Consider the following 20347-nt stretch of genomic DNA (forward strand, 5'->3'; position numbering starts at 1 on the left):
TGAAATTAGGGGCCTAGTCTATGCACCAACCTGCACTGAAATAACAAAAGCTGAAAATGCAAACTGATCTAGTTTCGAGTATTTTGGCACAAGTATTTTTATTCTAAAATAACAGTGTCCACACGTAGACTTGCATGAAAATAACTAACCCAGCTTAGTTAAATCAGAGAAGATTTGAACGTAGATCAGGCCTGGGATTAAGAAGTAAATGTCTTCAGCTGAGGATCACTCACTTTACTTGGTTTCACCAGAATTTAATTTTTACTTAAAGCTGATTTTTTAAAAAATTCTATTGTAACTGTGATCTGGAAAGTAACATTTGAATTTAGATAATTAATACAAATAATTCTATTAGAATAGCGCCTACAGATCTTAACCAAGACCTACATGTATGAACACAGAGAATGAAGCAGTCTCTGCCCTGAAGAACTTACAGTTTAAAACTCAACATACAAAGGAAGAAGCAGTATCCCCATTATAGAGATGGAGAAAACTGCGGCATAGGGAGATTAAGGTCTGACCCACACATAGTGTTTACAGCGATATAAACATTTTGGTTAGGGGTACAATTTTCACCAAAATTGTTATAGAACAGCTCCTAGTGTGAACATTTATACTGGTATAAAAATGCTTTAAACCAACATAGCTTATTCTCCTAAATTTCGGGGAATCAACTACACCAAAATAAGCACCTTTATACTGTTATAATTGCACTCATATGACCGGAGTGGTACCGTTTTAACTGGTGTAACCTGTGTTTAGACAAGGCCTAAATGGCTTGACCATGGTCACACAGGAAGTCTGTGGCAGAACCAGGAATTGGCCTCAGATATCCTGAGTCCCAATCCAGTGCTTTAACCACAACATGATCCACTACATATGATTAAATAATAAGCAGGGCCTAATTTTGTAGGCATTCTTGTTAAGTTATCTGGTCAGTTTTAGTTTGAAGCTTACAGTAATGAACAGTGTAAACTCAGTTTGCAAATGATTTGTTTGTGTTAAAAATTGTTATATGCAAAGCAATACCATTTACTCATATCAATGGGGCCCTGATTTTCATTTTGTTGGCTGTTTTACTGGATAATCTGAGGAAGATAAAAATCAGTTCTGACAGAGTTCCTTATTGATTCTGTGTGTACTAGAACTATTATTTGAAAATAGTAATACACTAATTTATTAAAGGAGGTTGAACCTTAGGTTTTTTTAGGCATTTTTGAATTAAATATCTAGATGTAATTTATCAGATAAAAAGGCAGTTTGGACATAATCCCAAAATAGAAAACTATATAGCCCTGTTAAATTTCTTACAGTATATGCTGAAGTTATTCTTTTACACTGCTAGCTTTTTAGAAATGTATCATGTTTGCCTCAAGACCCCTTCATGGGAATGATCTCAGTTAATGGAGAGACCAACAATATTGCTAAACCTAAGCATTAAAAAATTATGAATCATTCTCCCGAAACCATGAGACTTAAAAACTAATACAATTTCAGTTCTTTTTTCTTTGCCTTTTGGTTTTCAAGCCTTTGCAGTACACTTAAGTCATGTTTTCAAGCTTTCATTTACAACCATGAGCGTTACAAACTTTCACTTAAAAAAAAAAAAAAGCAAGCTGAGATTCTCATGTAATCACTTGACAATTCCTAGAGCTGGGACTTAAAAATACCAAATATCACAAGACTTGTGATGAAATCATGGAAGTTGGCAACAACACTGTAAGCAGCCATGACTCCCATAACACCTACATTCTGCTGGAACAATGGTACCATACACCTCAAGAGGAAGAGTCTTTTTGTACTTATGAGCTACCGCTTTTCCAGCAACTGTGGAACTCACTCCCAAGACAGATCATATTGCCCACCAAACTCAGGACCATCAGAAGAAAGGCAAAACCCACTTCCCTGGCTTGTGTGTCCCTCTATGATCCCCACCAAAATCACATATTAAAAAAAAACAAACAGCATCCTACACAATGAAAAGGAAGAGAGATCCCCTTGTGTTCACTTTATTAAACTTTCAAGCCACTCAGACACTGCACACTTATGCTCTTGGTAAAAGAACTTAGATCCTGGACCTACAATGCACTCCCTCCACCCCTCCTGAGCCCTATTGATTTCCCAGATTCTGCCCACACGCAGACCACTGCATGATCAGGGCCTTAGATGGGTACTTCAAAATACTCCCTCCAAACTCACTCAAAAATTAAAAAGTGGACAATTTTAGCCTCCTCCCCACAACCCTCAATTTATAACTTCTGTGTACCTCTCCTATAATCAGAGATGATCAAGTCTTTGTTGAATAAACTGATGATTCTAACAATTCTTTTTGGACCAACTGTCTTTTTTCATTATTGGCTCAGTTTAGTGGTGGGAGCATAATCCATGAATTCTATAACTTTTTCCAACTAAAAACATTCTAAAAATAAGCTCTTGTTATTCCACCCCCACCCCATTTAGTTGCAAAGTATAATTCCCACAAATACGAACTATATCACACCTAATATGGTGCTATTGTTTCTCCATTCTTTTTCTTCCTCTTTCCTTGTATGGTTTCCTGGTTTTTGTTCCTTTTTTAAGACACACATTGCACCTGTAGTGTGATGCATGCAATACCACTGGGGTGAGGGGAAGGGGAATCTATTTTTAAATATATTTTTAAAATTAATTAAATCTTATAAAAAATCTCTTAATAAATATTTCCAATATGTTTAGCCTGCATCACAAAAGAAAAACATGGCTTAGAGATATATTTCCCAACAGGCCACGGAGTTATTACTGGAAGATGATTCAAAAAAATGTCCATCTGAATGAAAGGTTAGCATATTAAGTAGTAAAGTCTGTTTCTTGAATGAAGCTATGTCCATCAACTGTCCTAGTCATCTTTAAAGAGTTTTCCTTTAAGAGTACTTTGCAGATTAAACAAATAATGTCGCATGGCAGCTACATTCTGCCACAGATGTATGGTTCTTTTCTCTACATTCTCTTTATCCTGCTTTCAGACTACCCCCACTCAGTACTCTATTTCTTGCTAAGCCCAGACTTGATGATCTTACATTACAGATAAGTGGGAAAACACATAAGCCATTTATTTACTCATTCTCCCAATTTATTTTTTTTTTTCAAATATGTGTATGTACCAAGGACTCATGAAAACGAAAAAAATAAATGATACAAGTTAGAACTAGAAATATTGTAGGCAGGGACTGTGCAACCTGCCCTACAAAGCATTACCAGCTCACATTAAGCTGGGCTTGAAAGACTCCAATCCCTCATTGCTGAAACACAAGCAAGGTGGTCTTTAGTGACATGATCTGATACTTATTAAGGATAAGGCTGAAACTTAATTCATTTAGTTTCTGACAGACAGTAAGCAAAATGTGAAACTACGTTTCCAGAGGTGTAGTGACAGGGCATTAATCTAATGAACTGCATAGTAACATAAGATATCAAATGTGCCAGCATCTGATCTCTTCTTTGTATCATTTGATCGGAAAGTCTATATAGTATCATGCTTACACAGGGGTTCCACGGCAAGTCATTTATAAACATAGTGAAAAGTATCTGGCCCAGTGTAATTCTTGAATATGGGGGGGGAGGTGGCAATTTCATTTCTTCAAAATTCAAAGCAGAAGCAGTCATTTATTTTTAATTAAAAATTTATTCCCAAGAAACTAAAAGTTTTGACCAAAATAAAAACTTTTCATAACAAAATCTGTTTTGCTCAGAAAGATATTTGCCATTGGAAAAAAGTTTCAGTGGAACACTTTTGACTCTACTCCCGTGGTAGCCTGTTCATGCCCTTCCTTCCTCCAAGCAATCTTTAATCTCCCTTCAGTCAGCCTTTTTGACTGTTCAGTGCTGATGCCACCTATGTTATACTGGCTAACCCTGTCCATTTGTGTCCTTTGCCATCCAGAACAGACCATCTCCAGTGCTTTACACTCATTCCTGCTTCTTACAATCTCTCCACAAATAATTCCATCAGTTGAGATTTTCTTTTTAAAATAGTCTAGTGACTAGCCATTATCACCTCATATTTCTCCAGATGTTTTGTGATCTCATCCTTTCTTAATGTCTCTAGCATCTTGCCTACCACCGACGTCCGATTTATTGGTCTATAATTTCCTGGTTCCTCCCAGCTCCCAGAGCAGGACAAGAAAGAGACAGAAACTGAGAGCTAGAGCACACAACTATTGCACCTTGTGTTGAAAAAGTGACCAAAGCGCAAAGCCAAAGACTAACATTGTTTATCAAAGGTTCTTTTTAACCCTAAACCTCAGTAGCAACAGATTTCCCTATAAGATACAAACCTTCAGCTATATACTTTGTTATTCTCTTTAAAACAAAGGAAACAGCAACTCCTTTCCCTTCATTATGAATCCCTCCCTTCCCGCCCCCCCGCCCCACTTCGTTTCTTGTTCAAACCCTAGCTTACTCCTTTTCTTTCCTCATCACCCTGCTTTCTCCTCTGAAGTATCTTTATACTTTGCAGCTGGCATCTCCTGATGTGTTTTAAGATACTCTGTATCAGGTGCCACAGCCACTCCTTTGAAATACCATGAAAGTCCGCAGATCCTTAAGCTAATCTGAACCTTGAAGGTTCTGGTTGCACGTGTCAGTGGGAAAAGCCCAAAATTACATTGCAGGAAGAGACGAAAACTCCCCAAAAATTGAAGAGCCAAGTAGGGGGCAAGATGATAACAGAAGAGAAAAGCAGTAAGAGTTGAAGGGGAGCAGTAACACTGTGTCCCAGGGATTGCCAAACAAGCCAATCGGTGGAAACATGATCATGTGACCCTGGTTCAATCGATACTAATAGATGAACAGTTAAAAATATTGACTGGCTCTCAGGGTAACAATGTTAAAATATTTTAGGCTATGTTACACTCCCTCAGCAGAATGGAGTGTGCATCAACCCAATGGTTTAATTATGCATATCCTGCAGTCATCTTATGCTGTGATTACAACAGACCTCACAAGATAATCAGGTTGGCAACAGGTCAACGCCTGGCTTGGAGATCTCTGAAGAACACCAGCTATTCAACAGGGGGTAATGGTCCCTCCATGTCGGAGCAGAATCAAGTCTCCAGTGTGTCAGTGGAAGGCATCCTGCCACTGGAAGCACTATCTTACAAATGAGACAAGGAGCCATTTGTCATTAAAAATCTGGTAATATCTGCCTGTTGGTCAGCCAGATACACAATTGGGTAATTACAGTCTACATGCCTAAAATCCTTCTGGACAAGGTATTCTACGCTTGTTGGCTTTACTGCTGTGTGGTGCTTGTGTTCACTGTTTAAAAATACCACCACCACATTTGGTACCTACCGGTGGACAAAATCCCTGTGTAAATTTGTAACTGCTTTGGGATTCCCATGAGGATTCTTATCTCCTTATTTAGCCCTGACAAAATTCTCATCTGTATACACTATATACAAAAGAGAAAATCCCTTCCCCAAAGAGTTTACAACCTAAATAAGAGAGACAGAGGATAGGACACACTGGAAAAGGCAGATTTAGGGATGGAGAGTTGATATTGGGAGGACCCACTAGTGTGAACAGATGAATGAAAATGGGAAAAGGAAATCATTAGGACCTTGAGACTGGTATTTACTTCAGTCTAGAAGAAATTCCACATAAAAGGGCACCCATCCAAATCTCTGGGTGCCACGGACATACATTTAGAAACACAGTTACATGGAGTTTCAACATCTAAAACCATTCAGAGCAGACGATTTTCTCCTCCCTCCCGCATATCATTTAATCATCAGTCACGGGACTTATACCGCTTAACTGACCCGTTATGCCTTCCCACAAGACAAAATCCTAGCCTCCAATGTCTCGTCCCTCTACCAATGTAACACCGGGTGCTGTATGTGCATGCACATATACACCCCTAAACATGACAAAGTCTAAGTTACTCCACTCCAGGTTTTCCACATGTGCATAAAGAAATACTGCAAAGAGAGGTCAGGGTTTCTAACTATTGTTTTCATATGTATAGCTGATGAGCAAGCACTTGTTCCATCCTGATTAGGGTTACAGAGCTATGTGCTGCCAACTGAAAAAATAAAATGAGTTCATTCATGAATTCTTATACATCTGATTGGCTGAGGCTAGAAGTGTCATGGAGATAGATGCCCCGGCCCCTCCACAAATAAATATCTGAACTACTGGAAGTGGCATTTCCCAGCAGTCCCATGAGTCAGTCACTTAAAGGAACTATCAGACATGCACAGAAAAAGATGTTGAATTTCATTTCTCCATTTATATTTTTCACTTTGAAACAAAAAAAAAAAAAAGACAAGAAAGCTACCCAAGAAAGTCATGCTACTTCTATTTCTACCAGGTCAAACACACCTGCTCTAGACATTAATGGCATATAGAGCACCTGCCATCCAGAAGGGCTCCGAAGCCCTTTGCAAGCTGATTTACACATACACAAATCACTGCAACCACTGGAACGCAGCCACCGCTGGGGTGAAATGTAGCAACTGTTTAACTGCACACAGCCATGCTGTTCTACTGTTCAGGACAGGAACTAAAAGATACCTTATCCAACTGAAACTGAGGAGGGAATTTAAGGTAGGCAGAACATAATTACCCAAACTGGCATTTGGCCAGTTGGGGTTAACACTGATTACACTTGTGAAAAGAACCATGGGATCTTTAAAGACTGCAAGCAGTAAGGATCTCGGTTTTACTTGTTACCCAAAAGACAAACTGTATATGTTTACTATATCTGTAATCCTCCCTTTGTAGTCCTTCCCTACAGTAATTACTTTTTATGTCTTCTTTCACAAGCTCACAGTACCAGGCATCAGTTTTGGAAACTTCCTCTGGCTGGAGCATTTAGCCTTGCAGAACTAGCAAATTAATCTGGTCTTTTTCAAGTGCAGATCTATAACAAGCATTGTAGCTGTGAAGTCACTTAAAAAACAAACACACTCATGGACCAGCCTCTCTCCCTCCATGCAAGTGAATCAATTTTCAAGACCAATCTCATCATTGCTGCCAATGAAACTCAGAATATAGTAAAAAGAACAGGAGTGCTTGTGGCACCTTAGAGACTAACAAATTTATTTGTGCATAAGCTTTCGTGAGCTACAGCAACCAGTCAGAATATAGTGGAGCTTAGCACATGTGGTATCCTGGCAAGCAAAGAAGGGGATACTGCATCGCTTTCTGAAATCTCCCATCAGCAGGTTAGTGAAGTAACATTACCAGTTGTGTTTCGCTACTGAAGTGGAAAGAAATACGTGCCAGAGTATTCATCAGGAAGGGGACAGGAAGAGGGGAAAAGCTGTGCAGCAACCACGATAAATAAATGGGGTTTACTTAGATGCAAAACATCAAGATGAATATGCAAACTCCGAGCACAAAATTAGAATCTCAGATACACAGCATGCACTACTATTTACCACACCAAAAAGAAAAAAAAAAGTTACAACACACATGGTCAGCAGGCGGTCTTGTCACATTAAATTACAGATTATAATCTCTGATGCCTGGAGGGCAATAAAGTGTCTCTAAAGGCATTTAGAAATCAATTCAAGAATCTAGAACCAAAATGTCCCCCCAGCTATATTGCAAAGTAAGAAAAAACAGTACGTGTGTTCAGCTCATCTTTTTATCGTAGGAAGCATAGAAATTTCAATTTTCAATATGAGGGTCACTGTCATCTTGAAATCTAGTCAGACTGTTAAAAAAAAAAAAAAAGAGAAAAATAAATAGTTTTGGATACTACATCTGCCCTTGAATTCCCCTTGAACAATGTCTGTGGATTTACAACAATGCTTTCTTATTTAAAAAAATGTTTCTCTCTCTCTCTCACCGTTCTTGTGAGAAAAAAAACCACCTAAACAGAGGAAGACTGACTACAATAAAACTGCATAGACGAAGTGCTGCCAACGTGTGCGCACACACAAAATACACATTTCCCTCCAACCTCTTTCAGTTATAGTCATGTTAGCTGTTACTAGGTAAAACAAAATATTCAGGCAGAAATGTGATTTAAGTCCACAGTGTCCCTTTAACTGAAAGAGTTTCTAGGATCCTAAAATGGAAAATAAAATGTAAGCAATTCTTTTCCTTGGCTTGTTTTACCCAATCAAAATGTCTCTCTCAAACATATTTATTGCAAAAGATAGTTTAGATTCTTCAGAACTATCCAGTGACATGAATTAAGATGTTATACATTTCTCTAAGCTCTAGAGAGGGGACATTTACGTGCATAAATGCTGTTTGAAACAAAACTGAATAAAAAATTATAGTGCTTTCATATGGCCATGTCAAAGTCTCCTGACCAATCATCAGACGAGAATGGAAAACTAAAGGCTATAACAGATTTTAGAAAAAATAATTGCCCTTTTATTTTAACAACATGGATTTTATCAATTTTATTCTTGCAGAAGAATCTTTAACCTTTATCAAGGTTATGATAAGGAATGCCATCTTCTTCCCCCAAAAATTATTCTGTACCTTTGCACCTTCAGGTTATATTACTTTGCTGTTGCAAACTTTCCAGAAAAATCCTGAGTCTGCAGAAGCAGCAAGCTGGAGGATACAAAATCTGGAAGATACAAAATCTGTTGTTGTCTACAACAAATGATGAGATTATGAAAAGCACCTAATGATGTTCTCTCCTTTCCAGGAAGCAATAGTACAGTACAAAGAAACAGGTAAGCCAAATACCTGATAGCATAACAACACTGTTCCTAAGGAAAAAAAATCATACAATAAAATTTCACTTACTCTTAGCAAGACCTTGAGGGAGTGGGGGAATGTCTCGTAATGCAACAGGATAGAGGGACATGCAATTACTGTGTCAGTTATATTTCAGCTTTCTCTGCCCCACCTCTCATACAGAAGGACTTTATTAAAGTTTTATTTTACCAGTGTTAAAACAGATGTACATGGAGTGTGCAAAATTAATGCTACTGCTCATGTCTTGGGTACAAAGAGTGAAAGGGTTTTTTAAAAAAAACAAATCAACCAAACAGTGCATTCACTAGCAAATCTACATGGGATCACAGTGGGATCACAGCATAGCTAATAATCATTGTATCCCTTGCTGTCCACGTGAAGATTCATCTTGAGAATTATATTTTCTGGTGATACATGCTCACAGATAGAACAGCTACAGATATGTTATCCCCATTTAAAATGATACCATAGAGACAAAATAAATTGTCCCACCATTGCAATAGTCCAACTTTCAAGTCTCTATTTTAAGGAGCCTCTTTTTTTCTATTAGCGTAATTTTCAAACCAAACAGTGAAGACACTGAGTTTTCTGAGAAAAACATAATACACACATTTCACAGAGTCTTGCATGCCTCATGGAAAGTCATACACCTTTCCTATGTATATTTAGTATTAGGAAGGGTCAGATTTTAAGAGAGAAAAATAAGGAAGAGCTATTTAAAGGTATGTTGTTAAAGGTGAGACCAAGCCAATTTGTTGGTTGACCCAAACGGACAGTGTTCCTTTAAATGGGAAGGAAAAGACACTTACCTCGCTTGTGAAGCCATCCTTCCTTCACTATTGCTACTTCATTCATAATGGCAGGAATGTCTCTTGAAAAAACAGTTTATGCCAAAAGATCACCCCACTGTTATTTCTGGATTCCAGCAGAAGGGGCCACGGAAAGGGCTTCTTTCCTCTCTCTTTCAGCTATTTCTAGAAATTAAAAAAAACAAACAATGTTTTGCAGCATTTCACATATGTGCAGTAAGGAACACAACAGAAGGTAGCTTATATTGCTGTTTTGATTACAAAGTCCAAATGAGGGATTTGTTCTTCAGAAGTATTTTTATTTGGGGGAAGAATGGGGATGCCAAAGTGAATGTCTGAGGAAGTTCTACCTAGTCACTCAACAGATAGAACAGCAATGTCAGTACAAAACCCTACATTAGACACGGACTGCAAGTCTTAATCCAGGTCTCTTCCGTCTCCCCACCAATAAAAAGTACTCCCCAACAGTAATTTTATCCAGTCTAGTTTTTATATCCCTCAGTGTGGAAGCTTCCCGCACTTCCTTTGGGAAACTTCTACAGCCTAATGCATCTCAATGTCAGGAAGGTTTTCCTAATATTCCACTTCAGTTTTACCTGTTAAACTCATCCCATTACTCTCACTGACCTCTCTAAGCAATTCAACTCCCTCTTAAATGAGCATATGGTATCTTGGGTAAAATCATTTAATTTTCTCTTGTCATAAATCAGCCCCTACATCCCCTTGCTCTTGTTGCTTGAGGCCTCTGCTTATGCAGCCCCAAACTGTGTTCCTTGGTCTTCCTGGCTATTATAGTTCTCTGTTTGCTCTCCACTATCACCAGGAGGTCTGTTTTCCAAGTTTCGCTCCCTCACTGAAAATCCTTCTTTCCAGAACTATAACCTTGTATTATCTTCCAAACTGAATCTGATTTTGTTCCTTATTTTCTGCCCACATTGCCAATTTCTTCAGGTTTCTTTTTATAAGTCCTCAGAGGTATCTGCAACTTTACCTAGTTCAGTATAACAGGGGAGTATCATTAAAATGTAATTTATGCCAAATTCCAGATAATGGTGAAGACATTAAAATAACACCCCCTCACACCCCATCCCCAGCAACTAGACACACATCCTTCTGCTACTGAACTCAGTGCACTGGCTAAGATAAGACTGGACAAACAATAAGGGCTGTTATTCACTCCTCTTCTGAAGGGATCACATCTTTATGCCTATTCAGTCCATGACATCTCTACTTGGATTGGCAACAAACATAGCAGTCATGATGGGGATAGCAGTCCATTAGGAACTGGACTAAGGTCAACTAATTTCATGTTATCCACTGATGCGATCACTGATTGTAACAACCTCTTGCCATTATGAACCTGGACTACGACTGAACATCTGATAGAGATGGGAGGTTCCATATTTCATTGCCAGTACTCTGAGCCAGCCAGAGCTTCTGTCTAATGAAGTTAAAACTGACTTATATCAATCACTGTAAATATAAACTGTGCAACTTTGAGTGGGATGAGTTGTGAGAGAAAGGAGGTCAGGTCCCTGTTTGTATTTCTGTGAACTTTCACCAGTTATCAGAGTTCTATATCTTTAGAAGTTACACCCTGTATTTTTCAAATAAATAAATAAATTCACTGTTTTTCCAAGTTAGTAATCTGCCATTTCTCACTTCTTATAATTATCAGCTCTAAGAAACGAGCCTGAGATTTGTCTGCCGGGGGAGAGGGGGGAATACAAAAATCTGATCCTGGAACACAGACATGTAGGAATTTCTTGACATCACAGACAAGTACAGAAGAATTATATGTCACAAAATGGAGATGAGTTTCACCAAGAAGGTATCTTAGGACAAGCACCTTTTGACATGCAGCTAAGATAAGACTGGACAAACAATAAGGGCTGTTATTCCCACACACCTACTGACAGTTACACCAAGGCATCAATGGGAGAACAGACCTCATTTAAAGCCTTCTCTCAAATACGGAGTTATCTGCAAAGTGTTGAATAAAATCCCTATGATTATCACAGCTACAGTCTGAAAATGGAATTGCTGTGTGAAAGTTAACACACATTACTTATTGGTATAACACTATGCCACAACAGGTTAGGGTACTGTACATCATACCCACGCACTGAATTTAAAACAATGGAAATAAGCAGCCAACCCCTTTTCCACAGTCACTTGGTGAAAGAGAAAGTTAAAAGCAAAATAACTAATTAGTAGGAAGGCTAATCCCCCGATTAGAAGAAATAAAAAACAATGACAAAAAGGTTTCTGGAATTTCAGGCTAGGTGATGCCATATCCATCTGGAATCACAAACCTATATATTTGCATAGCACCACCTTATTTATTATGGGCTTGATTGTCAATTTGCGCAGGGTTAGTAGCAGCATCTTATTCCGCTACCCCTGAAATAGCCCTAGGTGGACTCCTCCTGAAGGTCGAAACAGCAGACTGGACTTCTACATAGAGTGCTTCCGCCGACGTGCACGGGCTGAAATTGTGGAAAAGCAGCACCACTTGCCCCATAACCTCAGCCATGCGGAACGCAATGCCATCCACAGCCTCAGAAACAACTCTGACATCATAATCAAAAAGGCTGACAAAGGAGGTGCTGTTGTCGTCATGAATAGGTCGGAATATGAACAAGAGGCTGCTCGGCAGCTCTCCAACACGAGTTTCTACAAGCCATTACCCTCTGATCCCACTGAGAGTTACCAAAAGCAACTACAGCATTTGCTCAAGAAACTTCCTGAAAAAGCACAAGATCAAATCCGCACAGACACACCCCTGGAACCCCGACCTGGGATATTCTATCTACTACCCAAGATCCATAAACCTGGAAATCCTGGGCGCCCCATCATCTCAGGCATTGGCACCCTGACAGCAGGATTGTCTGGCTATGTAGACTCCCTCCTCAGGCCCTACGCTACCAGCACTCCCAGCTACCTTCGAGACACCACTGACTTCCTGAGGAAACTACAATCCATCGGTGATCTTCCTGATAACACCATCCTGGCCACTATGGATGTAGAAGCCCTCTACACCAACATTCCACACAAAGATGGACTACAAGCCATCAAGAACACTATCCCCGATAATGTCACGGCTAACCTGGTGGCTGAACTTTGTGACTTTGTCCTTACCCATAACTACTTCACATTTGGGGACAATGTATACCTTCAGATCAGCGGCACTGCTATGGGTACCCGCATGGCCCCACAGTATGCCAACATTTTTATGGCTGATTTAGAACAACGCTTCCTCAGCTCTCGTCCCCTAAAGCCCCTACTCTACTTGCGCTATATTGATGACATCTTCATCATCTGGACCCATGGAAAAGAAGCCCTTGAGGAATTCCACCATGATTTCAACAATTTCCATCCCACCACCAACCTCAGCCTGGTCCAGTCCACACAAGAGATCCACTTCCTGGACACTACAGTGCTAATAAACAATGGTCACATAAACACCACCCTATACCGGAAACCTACTGACCGCTATTCCTACCTGCATGCCTCCAGCTTTCACCCTGACCACACCACACGATCCATCGTCTACAGCCAAGCTCTGCGATACAACCGCATTTGCTCCAACCCCTCAGACAGAGACAAACACCTACAAGATCTCTGTCAAGCTTTCTTACAACTACAATACCCACCTGCAGAAGTAAAGAAACAGATTGATAGAGCCAGAAGAGTTCCCAGAAGTTACCTACTACAGGACAGGCCTAACAAAGAAAATAACAGAACGCCACTAGCCGTCACCTTCAGCCCCCAACTAAAACCCCTCCAACGCATTATTAAGGATCTACAACCTATCCTAAAGGATGACCCAACACTCTCACAAATCTTGGGAGACAGGCCAGTCCTTGCCTACAGACAGCCCCGCAACCTGAAGCAAATACTCACCAACAACCACATACCACACAACAGAACCACTAACCCAGGAACTTATCCTTGCAACAAAGCCCGTTGCCAACTGTGCCCACATATCTATTCAGGGGACACCATCACAGGGCCTAATAACATCAGCCACACTATCAGAGGCTCGTTCACCTGCACATCCACCAATGTGATATATGCCATCATGTGCCAGCAATGCCCCTCTGCCATGTACATTGGTCAAACTGGACAGTCTCTACGTAAAAGAATAAATGGACACAAATCAGATGTCAAGAATTATAACATTCATAAACCAGTCGGAGAACACTTCTATCTCTCTGGTCACGCGATCACAGACATGAAGGTCGCTATCTTAAAACAAAAAAACTTCAAATCCCAATTCAGCAGTTTCTCGCTGGAGTCTGAATTCATTTGCAAATTGGATACTATTAATTTAGGCTTAAATAGAGACTTGGAGTGGCTAAGTCATTATGCAAGGTAGCCTGTTTCCTCTTGTTTTTTCCTCCCCCCCCCCCCCAGATGTTCTGGTTTAACTTGGATTTTAACTTGAAGAGTGGTCAGTTTGGATGAGCTATTACCAGCAGGAGAGTGAGTTTGTGTGTGTATGGGGGTGGGGGGGATGTGAGAACCTGGATTTATGCAGGAAATAGCCCAGCTTGATTGTCATGCACATTGTGTAAAGAGTTGTCACTTTGGATGGGCTATCACCAGCAGGAGAGTGAATTTGTGTGGGGGGGTGGAGGGTGAGAAAACCTGGATTTGTGCTGGAAATCACTTTAGATAAGCTATTACCAGCAGGACAGTGGGGTGGGAATAGGTATTGTTTCATATTCTCTGTGTATATATAAAGCCTGCTGCAGTTTCCACGATATGCATCTGAGGAAGTGAGCTGTAGCTCACGAAAGCTTATGCTCTAATAAATTGGTTAGTCTCTAAGGTGCCACAAGTCCTCCTTTTCTTTTTGCGAATACAGACTAACACGGCTGTTACTCTGAAACCTGTCATGATTTGGGAGTCATTCTGCCTCCTGTTCCAGGGAGGGAGTGGCAGCATGAAGTACAACATACACCAGCATGTTGGAGAGGGTAATTACACACTGCCAGGCACACCCTTGCTCCCTCTCAGCCTCTTTGGGGAGAGGGAGAAATAACATAGTGGCTCTGTGCACTGAAGTGGCAGTATGGCACAAAGAATTAAGAGGCCCATAATACCCTTCATGCCAGCATGCAGAAGAGGCCAGAGTCGGGCCTTATATTCTTTATTCAGCTATGCTGGTGTGTGTGTTAGTGAGAGCAAACTCATTTAAAATATCTTCAATTCATAACACAGGAAGGTGGGATGTCTTAGTGCAGTTGGACATAAAGCTGTATCTAGCATAACCTCACTATACCTGGTGCAATTTTAATTGCACATCCAAATTATATCTAATGCAATTCAACAGAGAGAGAGAGAGAGGAGGGTGTTTATTTTTAAAGACACAATGGTAGCACAAAGATCTCACATAGGAAGAGGCAGTCAGCTCTCCTGGGGGGGATCTATGCATTAGTGAATATGGACAAATGAAAGGTATGCCTTTTGCACACGCTGAAAAAATGGATGATCATAAGGCTCATTAAGTAACTTTAGGAATGGTTCCCAGTGAATAGATGTCATTTGAGGTGACTATGGGCTGCTTTTAGAGCCTGTATCTGCATGTGACTGAGTGACAGCAGGAGCTGCAGATGAACAATTCTTCCTTTCTCTCTCTTTTTTTAAAAAAAGATTTGTTTCTATGACACCTTATTCAGTATCAAAAGACCACCTGTACTCATCATTCAGACAGATTAAAATAAATAATTATTTATATAAATAATACCTTGTGTCTCACTGCTGACTATTCTGCCAATATAGGGAACAGTTGATAAGTACGTGCATAAAATTAAGTTGTGAAAATTCAGTACGCTATTAATTTTAGAAAGATACATCATCTCCTTATGTACTAGCATAATGAAAGCTGTCTTAAGGGACCACCCAAACTAATCTTCCAATAGAAGGTAGAGCAGAACTATACTCAATATATTTGGGGCAGCCTCTTAAGACAGGAAAAAAGAAAAGGAGTACTTGTGGCACCTTAGAGACTAACTAATTTATTTGAGCATAAGCTTTCGTGAGCTACAGCTCACTTCTGAAGTGAGCTGTAGCTCACGAAAGCTTATGCTCAAATAAATTAGTTAGTCTCTAAGGTGCCACAAGTACTCCTTTTCTTTTTGCGAATACAGACTAACACGGCTGTTACTCTGAAACCTGTTAAGACAGGAAGTTGCCTAATCAGGGTGCTCTCTTTTACTGTCTTTCAAATGTGCCCCTTTCCTGTTGTAGGAGCCCCATACAAAATTAAGAGATGTACCTGTTCTCCTCTTACAGAGAGCGCTCTCCTGCTCAGGAAGAGATTTTATTTTGTCTTCATTTCCTGCACAATCTGTGGAGCCAGGCCATGCTCAGGGGGAACATGCTGGGATCTTGGTAACAGAGTTGAGGGAAATACCAGCACTCTGCAGTAACAACTGCAGAAGCAGCAGACTCTGTAGGCAGTGCCCTATCCTCAGTGAAAGGATTTGAAAGGTAAAGTATCAGGCTTTCATTTTAACAATATCCCGTGTTCCCTTTAGCTGGAGAAAGTTTTAGAAAGAAAAAACCCACCCCTTGTTTGGCAGTCTCTTGGGTGGTCTCAAAGATTGTAGTAACTGTCCTTTTGGGTAAAAGAGAAGAAATTTGTCCAGATGAGCTGGAGCTGTTGTTGCTGGTGCTGCTGTTACAGTCTGAAACTGTTTTTCGTTCTTTTATTCATCTTAATTAAAAGGTTAAAAGGATTTTTAATGGTGTGTTTGCCATGGTGCTAAGCAGGCTGAGGTCTCTGTATATTAAACCCTGGACCTCGCTTAATACTGTTTAATGTTGGACACTGACTAGGTTGTGTTAACACCTTTGCCCCATTTATTCCATCTAAATTCATACAACAGGTCAACCCAAGCAGTAACAGATCCTCCAGCCTCACCCTTTTATCTCTATCTTGACTTGTATGTTAGAGCCCCACAAATTCCACCATCATTTCAACGAGAAGAACCATTAATTCCACTGTGTTCACAGGCTCGATACCAACTGCAGGTGTGGGGAGGTAGAAGCCGACCCACAGCCATCAAATCCTAATGACTAATTTTCAAGAAAGCAGAAAATGAACAACCACCTTTATATCTCAGCTTAATTTTGAAAATCCTGTTGTGGGCCACCAATTATGTGTGATTACTGATGTTCTCCATTAGTCTAGAAGGTTTCAGAGTAACAGCCGTGTTAGTCTGTATTCGCAAAAAGAAAAGGAGTACTTGTGGCACCTTAGAGACTAACCAATTTATTTGAGCATGAGCTTTCGTGAGCTACAGCTCACTTCATCGGATGCATACCGTGGAAACTGCAGCAGACTTTATATACACACAGAGAATATGAAACAATACCTCCTCCCACCCCACTGTCCTGCTGGTAATAGCTTATCTAAAGTGATCATCAGGTGGGCCATTTCCAGCACAAATCCAGGTTCTCTCGCCCTCCACCCCCCCACACACAAATTCACTCTCCTGCTGGTGATAGCCCATCCAAAGTGACAACTCTCCACACAATGTGCATGACAATCAAGTTGGGCCATTTCCAGCACAAATCCAGGTTCTCTCACCCCCCCACCCCCCTCCCAAAAACCACACACACAAACTCACTATCCCGCTGGCACTATTGATCACTTTAGATAAGCTATTACCAGCAGGACAGTGGGGTGGGAGGAGGTATTGTTTCATATTCTCTGTGTGTATATAAAGTCTGCTGCAGTTTCCACGGTATGCATCCGATGAAGTGAGCTACAGCTCACGAAAGCTCATGCTCAAATAAATTGGTTAGTCTCTAAGGTGCCACAAGTACTCCTTTTCTTATTAGTCTAGAAGATGTTCCACTTAAGACACCACCATGTCAAAACAGATTTCAGAGTAACAGCCGTGTTAGTCTGTATTTGCAAAACAAAAGGAGTACTTGTGGCACCTTAGAGACTAACCAATTTATTTGAGCATAAGCTTTGAAGTGAGCTGTAGCTCACTTCATCGGATGCATATAGCTCAAGAAAGCTTATGCTCAAATAAATTGGTTAGTCTCTAAGGTGCCACAAGTACTCCTTTTCTTCATGTCAAAACAGGTATTTTGTCATAATTATACATGGAGCTTATGATAAGGCTTAGAAAAGCTTTTCCAGATATTGCAAGCTACAGTAGAAGCACAAGCTGAGAGCAAAAGAAAACTGTACCACACGTCCCATTTTCTGTGACTCCATAAACTTAATCTAGACTTCCAAACTGCAATTTGCAATGCTTACATTTCTCATGTCTTTAATGGTCTAAGAACCAACAGATACATCTGTTCAAGATGGGGGGGGGAGGAGAGGGCTACCCAAGTTTAGCTCTCCTATCTCTGGTTCTGGTTGTAGTGTGGACAAACTCTAAGCAGGGTAAAACTGAGTGTGGCTGCAGAAAGGGGACAGCTTCTCCTGAACCCTACATTTTTATTATGCCCTTCAAGTGAGAAACAAGCCAGTTTATAAAATTCTTGTACAAGTGTTAAATTATATGAGCATATAGAGTCAGGAGACTGTACAATGGAATCAGAGGGAACACATTCGTAAACAAATGGTTTGCCCCAACCTTTGTAAAGATAAAACAAGTCATAGGTCCATTTAATTCTCAACTAAATTACTTCTATCAAATATTATTAACAACTGAATGCTAGAGTTCTTGGTACCACATAATAAATTGGGACACTTCTTTTAATTAGTGACTGCATACTTTCAAGAATTTGTGTACAATATTTGCAAAACAACAAAAGCCCACATATTCAAAAAGTAAAAGGTAGTGGCAAAGTCTTTACATCCACAAATACTACTGTCATGGTAAATATCCTGGCTGTCACTATGAAATTAATAACTACATAAAATCTAGTAGCCACACAACACATATTTTTCACTTGTAAAAAAATATTATAGTATACTTAATCCAGCAACTCCCCTTAAAAACTGCATTTTAAAACGTATGTTCATGTCATGATGTAAAGACAAACAAATCAATTCACGTATTTGCTTCTTGTATATTGGGAAAGGGAAATAAATACAGTTAACACTTCACCTAAGCAAAACATGTAAAAAGGCTGTAACCACATGAGTACCAATGGCACCAAATCAAAACTTCTAATGCATCTTCACATTGGTTATGATAAACAAATCCAAAATACACCGGTCACGTTAAGGAAACACCCACATACACACGGAGTGTTTTTCAATGAAGCTGAAGTGAAGTGAAGGTGCTAGAAGTCTCCAAGGAACAATTTAGTCATTACAGAAGTTGGAAGGGGGCGGGGGGGGGGGAACCACCTCGATTATATTGATTACAGTTCTACCCTACATTGAGTCATAACTTTTGGGGAGACTTAGAAACCTAGTATGAGCCGTCAACAGCCTTCAAAGCATGGCAATATCCGCCGGCGCACACAGAGAGAGGCTTGTGAAAACCGAAGGGCTCCAACGAGCAAGGCTCGAAGAAAGAGCCAACCTCGCTCCTACCCAGGCACTGGAGGATGGGGGAGGCTCGAGGAAGGAGATCCCAGGCTGGATCCACCCCAGAGCTGGCTCCGCCGGTGAGAGACCCCGGACGCTTCACTCACCGACACTCGCACGTACTGATTCCCGGCCCGCCGGCGGGCCGGCCCCTTCCTCTTAGCGACGCCCAGACCCCCGGCAGAGCGAAGAAAGGGAGTAAGTCAGAGAGGGGCCAGCCCCCAGCCGCTTCTCCTCCCTGCAGGCTAACCCCGGCCGGGGGGGCGCCGCCGCCGCCGCACGCTGCAGCGCGCCACCCCCCGCCCCGCCGAGGCCCAGGCGGGTCGCTAGGCGGGTCGCTGGGCGCGCCGGGGGGGGCGGCGGCGGGACGCGCCCCCCAGCCCCCGGCGCGATGCGCCAGCCCCGGCGGAGCAGGCCCCGGCGCTTCCTCCCGCCGCCCCGCGCGCCCGGGGAGCGGGGCACTTACACGCCTGCGGCGGGGAGCAGCCCCCGCAGAGAGGCGGCGACGGGGGGCTTGGCCGCGGGCGGGTTCTCCTCCGGCGCTAGGGCCTAACCGGGCTAGCGCAGCCTCCCGCTCGCCGTGCCCGGCCGCTCCTCCGCCCCCTCTCGCGGGGAGTCAGCCCATGGAGCGCGCCGGCCGGCCGGACCCCGGCCTGCGCTGCCCGCCCGGCGCGGGGCTGGCCTGGCTGTGGCCGCTCCGGGAGCAGAAGCGGGCGGCCGGGCCCCGAGCCGCCTGCCGCTGCCCCAGCCAGCCCGCTTCAGGCTGGCCCTGCTGCAGCCGCCGCTCCCGGCTCCGCCAGCCTGCGCTCGCCTCCTCTCCGCCTCTCGCTCGCTCACACCCACAGGCTGGGGGAGCCGCTGCCTGGCCTCGGCGATGCCTGCGGGGTCCTACCGCCCGCGCAATCAGCTCGTCCCCTCTGCAGAACCCGCCCAGCCCGCCTGGGCGAAGGGGGAAAAGGTTCTGCAGCTCCAGAAGCGCTTGTCCCGGCCACCCCCCCACACATACACACACACTCTCACACTCTGCGGGTCGACAAGAAAAGGTGTGTGTCCTGCATGCTGCAGGAGGAATGGGGAACTCTGCTGGCTTCCTGCCCGCAGATTTCCTTGCCGTGGTAACTAGGGCTGCTTTCCACTCACCCGGGTGTTTACTAAAAAGAGAGCTCAGCTCACACACGCACATGGATGGGACCAGAGTCCAGCCTTATTAGCTCGAGTCACAGCTCAACCCCCCCCCCGCCCCCGGCAGACTGCAAGACAAACACACAGTGACAGAAGAGGGGAAACTGGCCAGACTTAGATCGGGAGCTTT

General features: G+C 42.2%; 1 protein-coding gene across 3 annotated transcripts in view; it reads right to left on the bottom strand.

Annotated features, from left to right (window-relative positions):
• Positions 1-19897, bottom strand: part of AKT1 (AKT serine/threonine kinase 1) — a 119962-nt gene extending 100065 nt beyond the window's left edge. Inside the window, exons 1-2 of one of the 3 annotated variants that reach the window (XM_084631027.1) lie at positions 19502-19897; positions 9519-9683 (exon numbers count right to left, since the gene is read on the bottom strand). In XM_084631027.1, coding sequence (XP_084487153.1) covers positions 9519-9564 — 46 coding nt within the window. In that variant the 5' untranslated portion in view covers positions 9565-9683; positions 19502-19897. Of the gene's footprint in view, positions 1-9518; positions 9684-19142; positions 19277-19501 lie in introns of those variants that run through there. The other 2 variants (XM_084631025.1, XM_084631026.1) reach the window with 2 other exon arrangements.
• Positions 19898-20347: the final 450 nt, after the last annotated feature.

Source organism: Lepidochelys olivacea, assembly GCF_965140295.1.
Source record: "Lepidochelys olivacea isolate rLepOli2 genome assembly, chromosome: 6".
NCBI lineage: Eukaryota > Metazoa > Chordata > Testudines > Cheloniidae > Lepidochelys > Lepidochelys olivacea.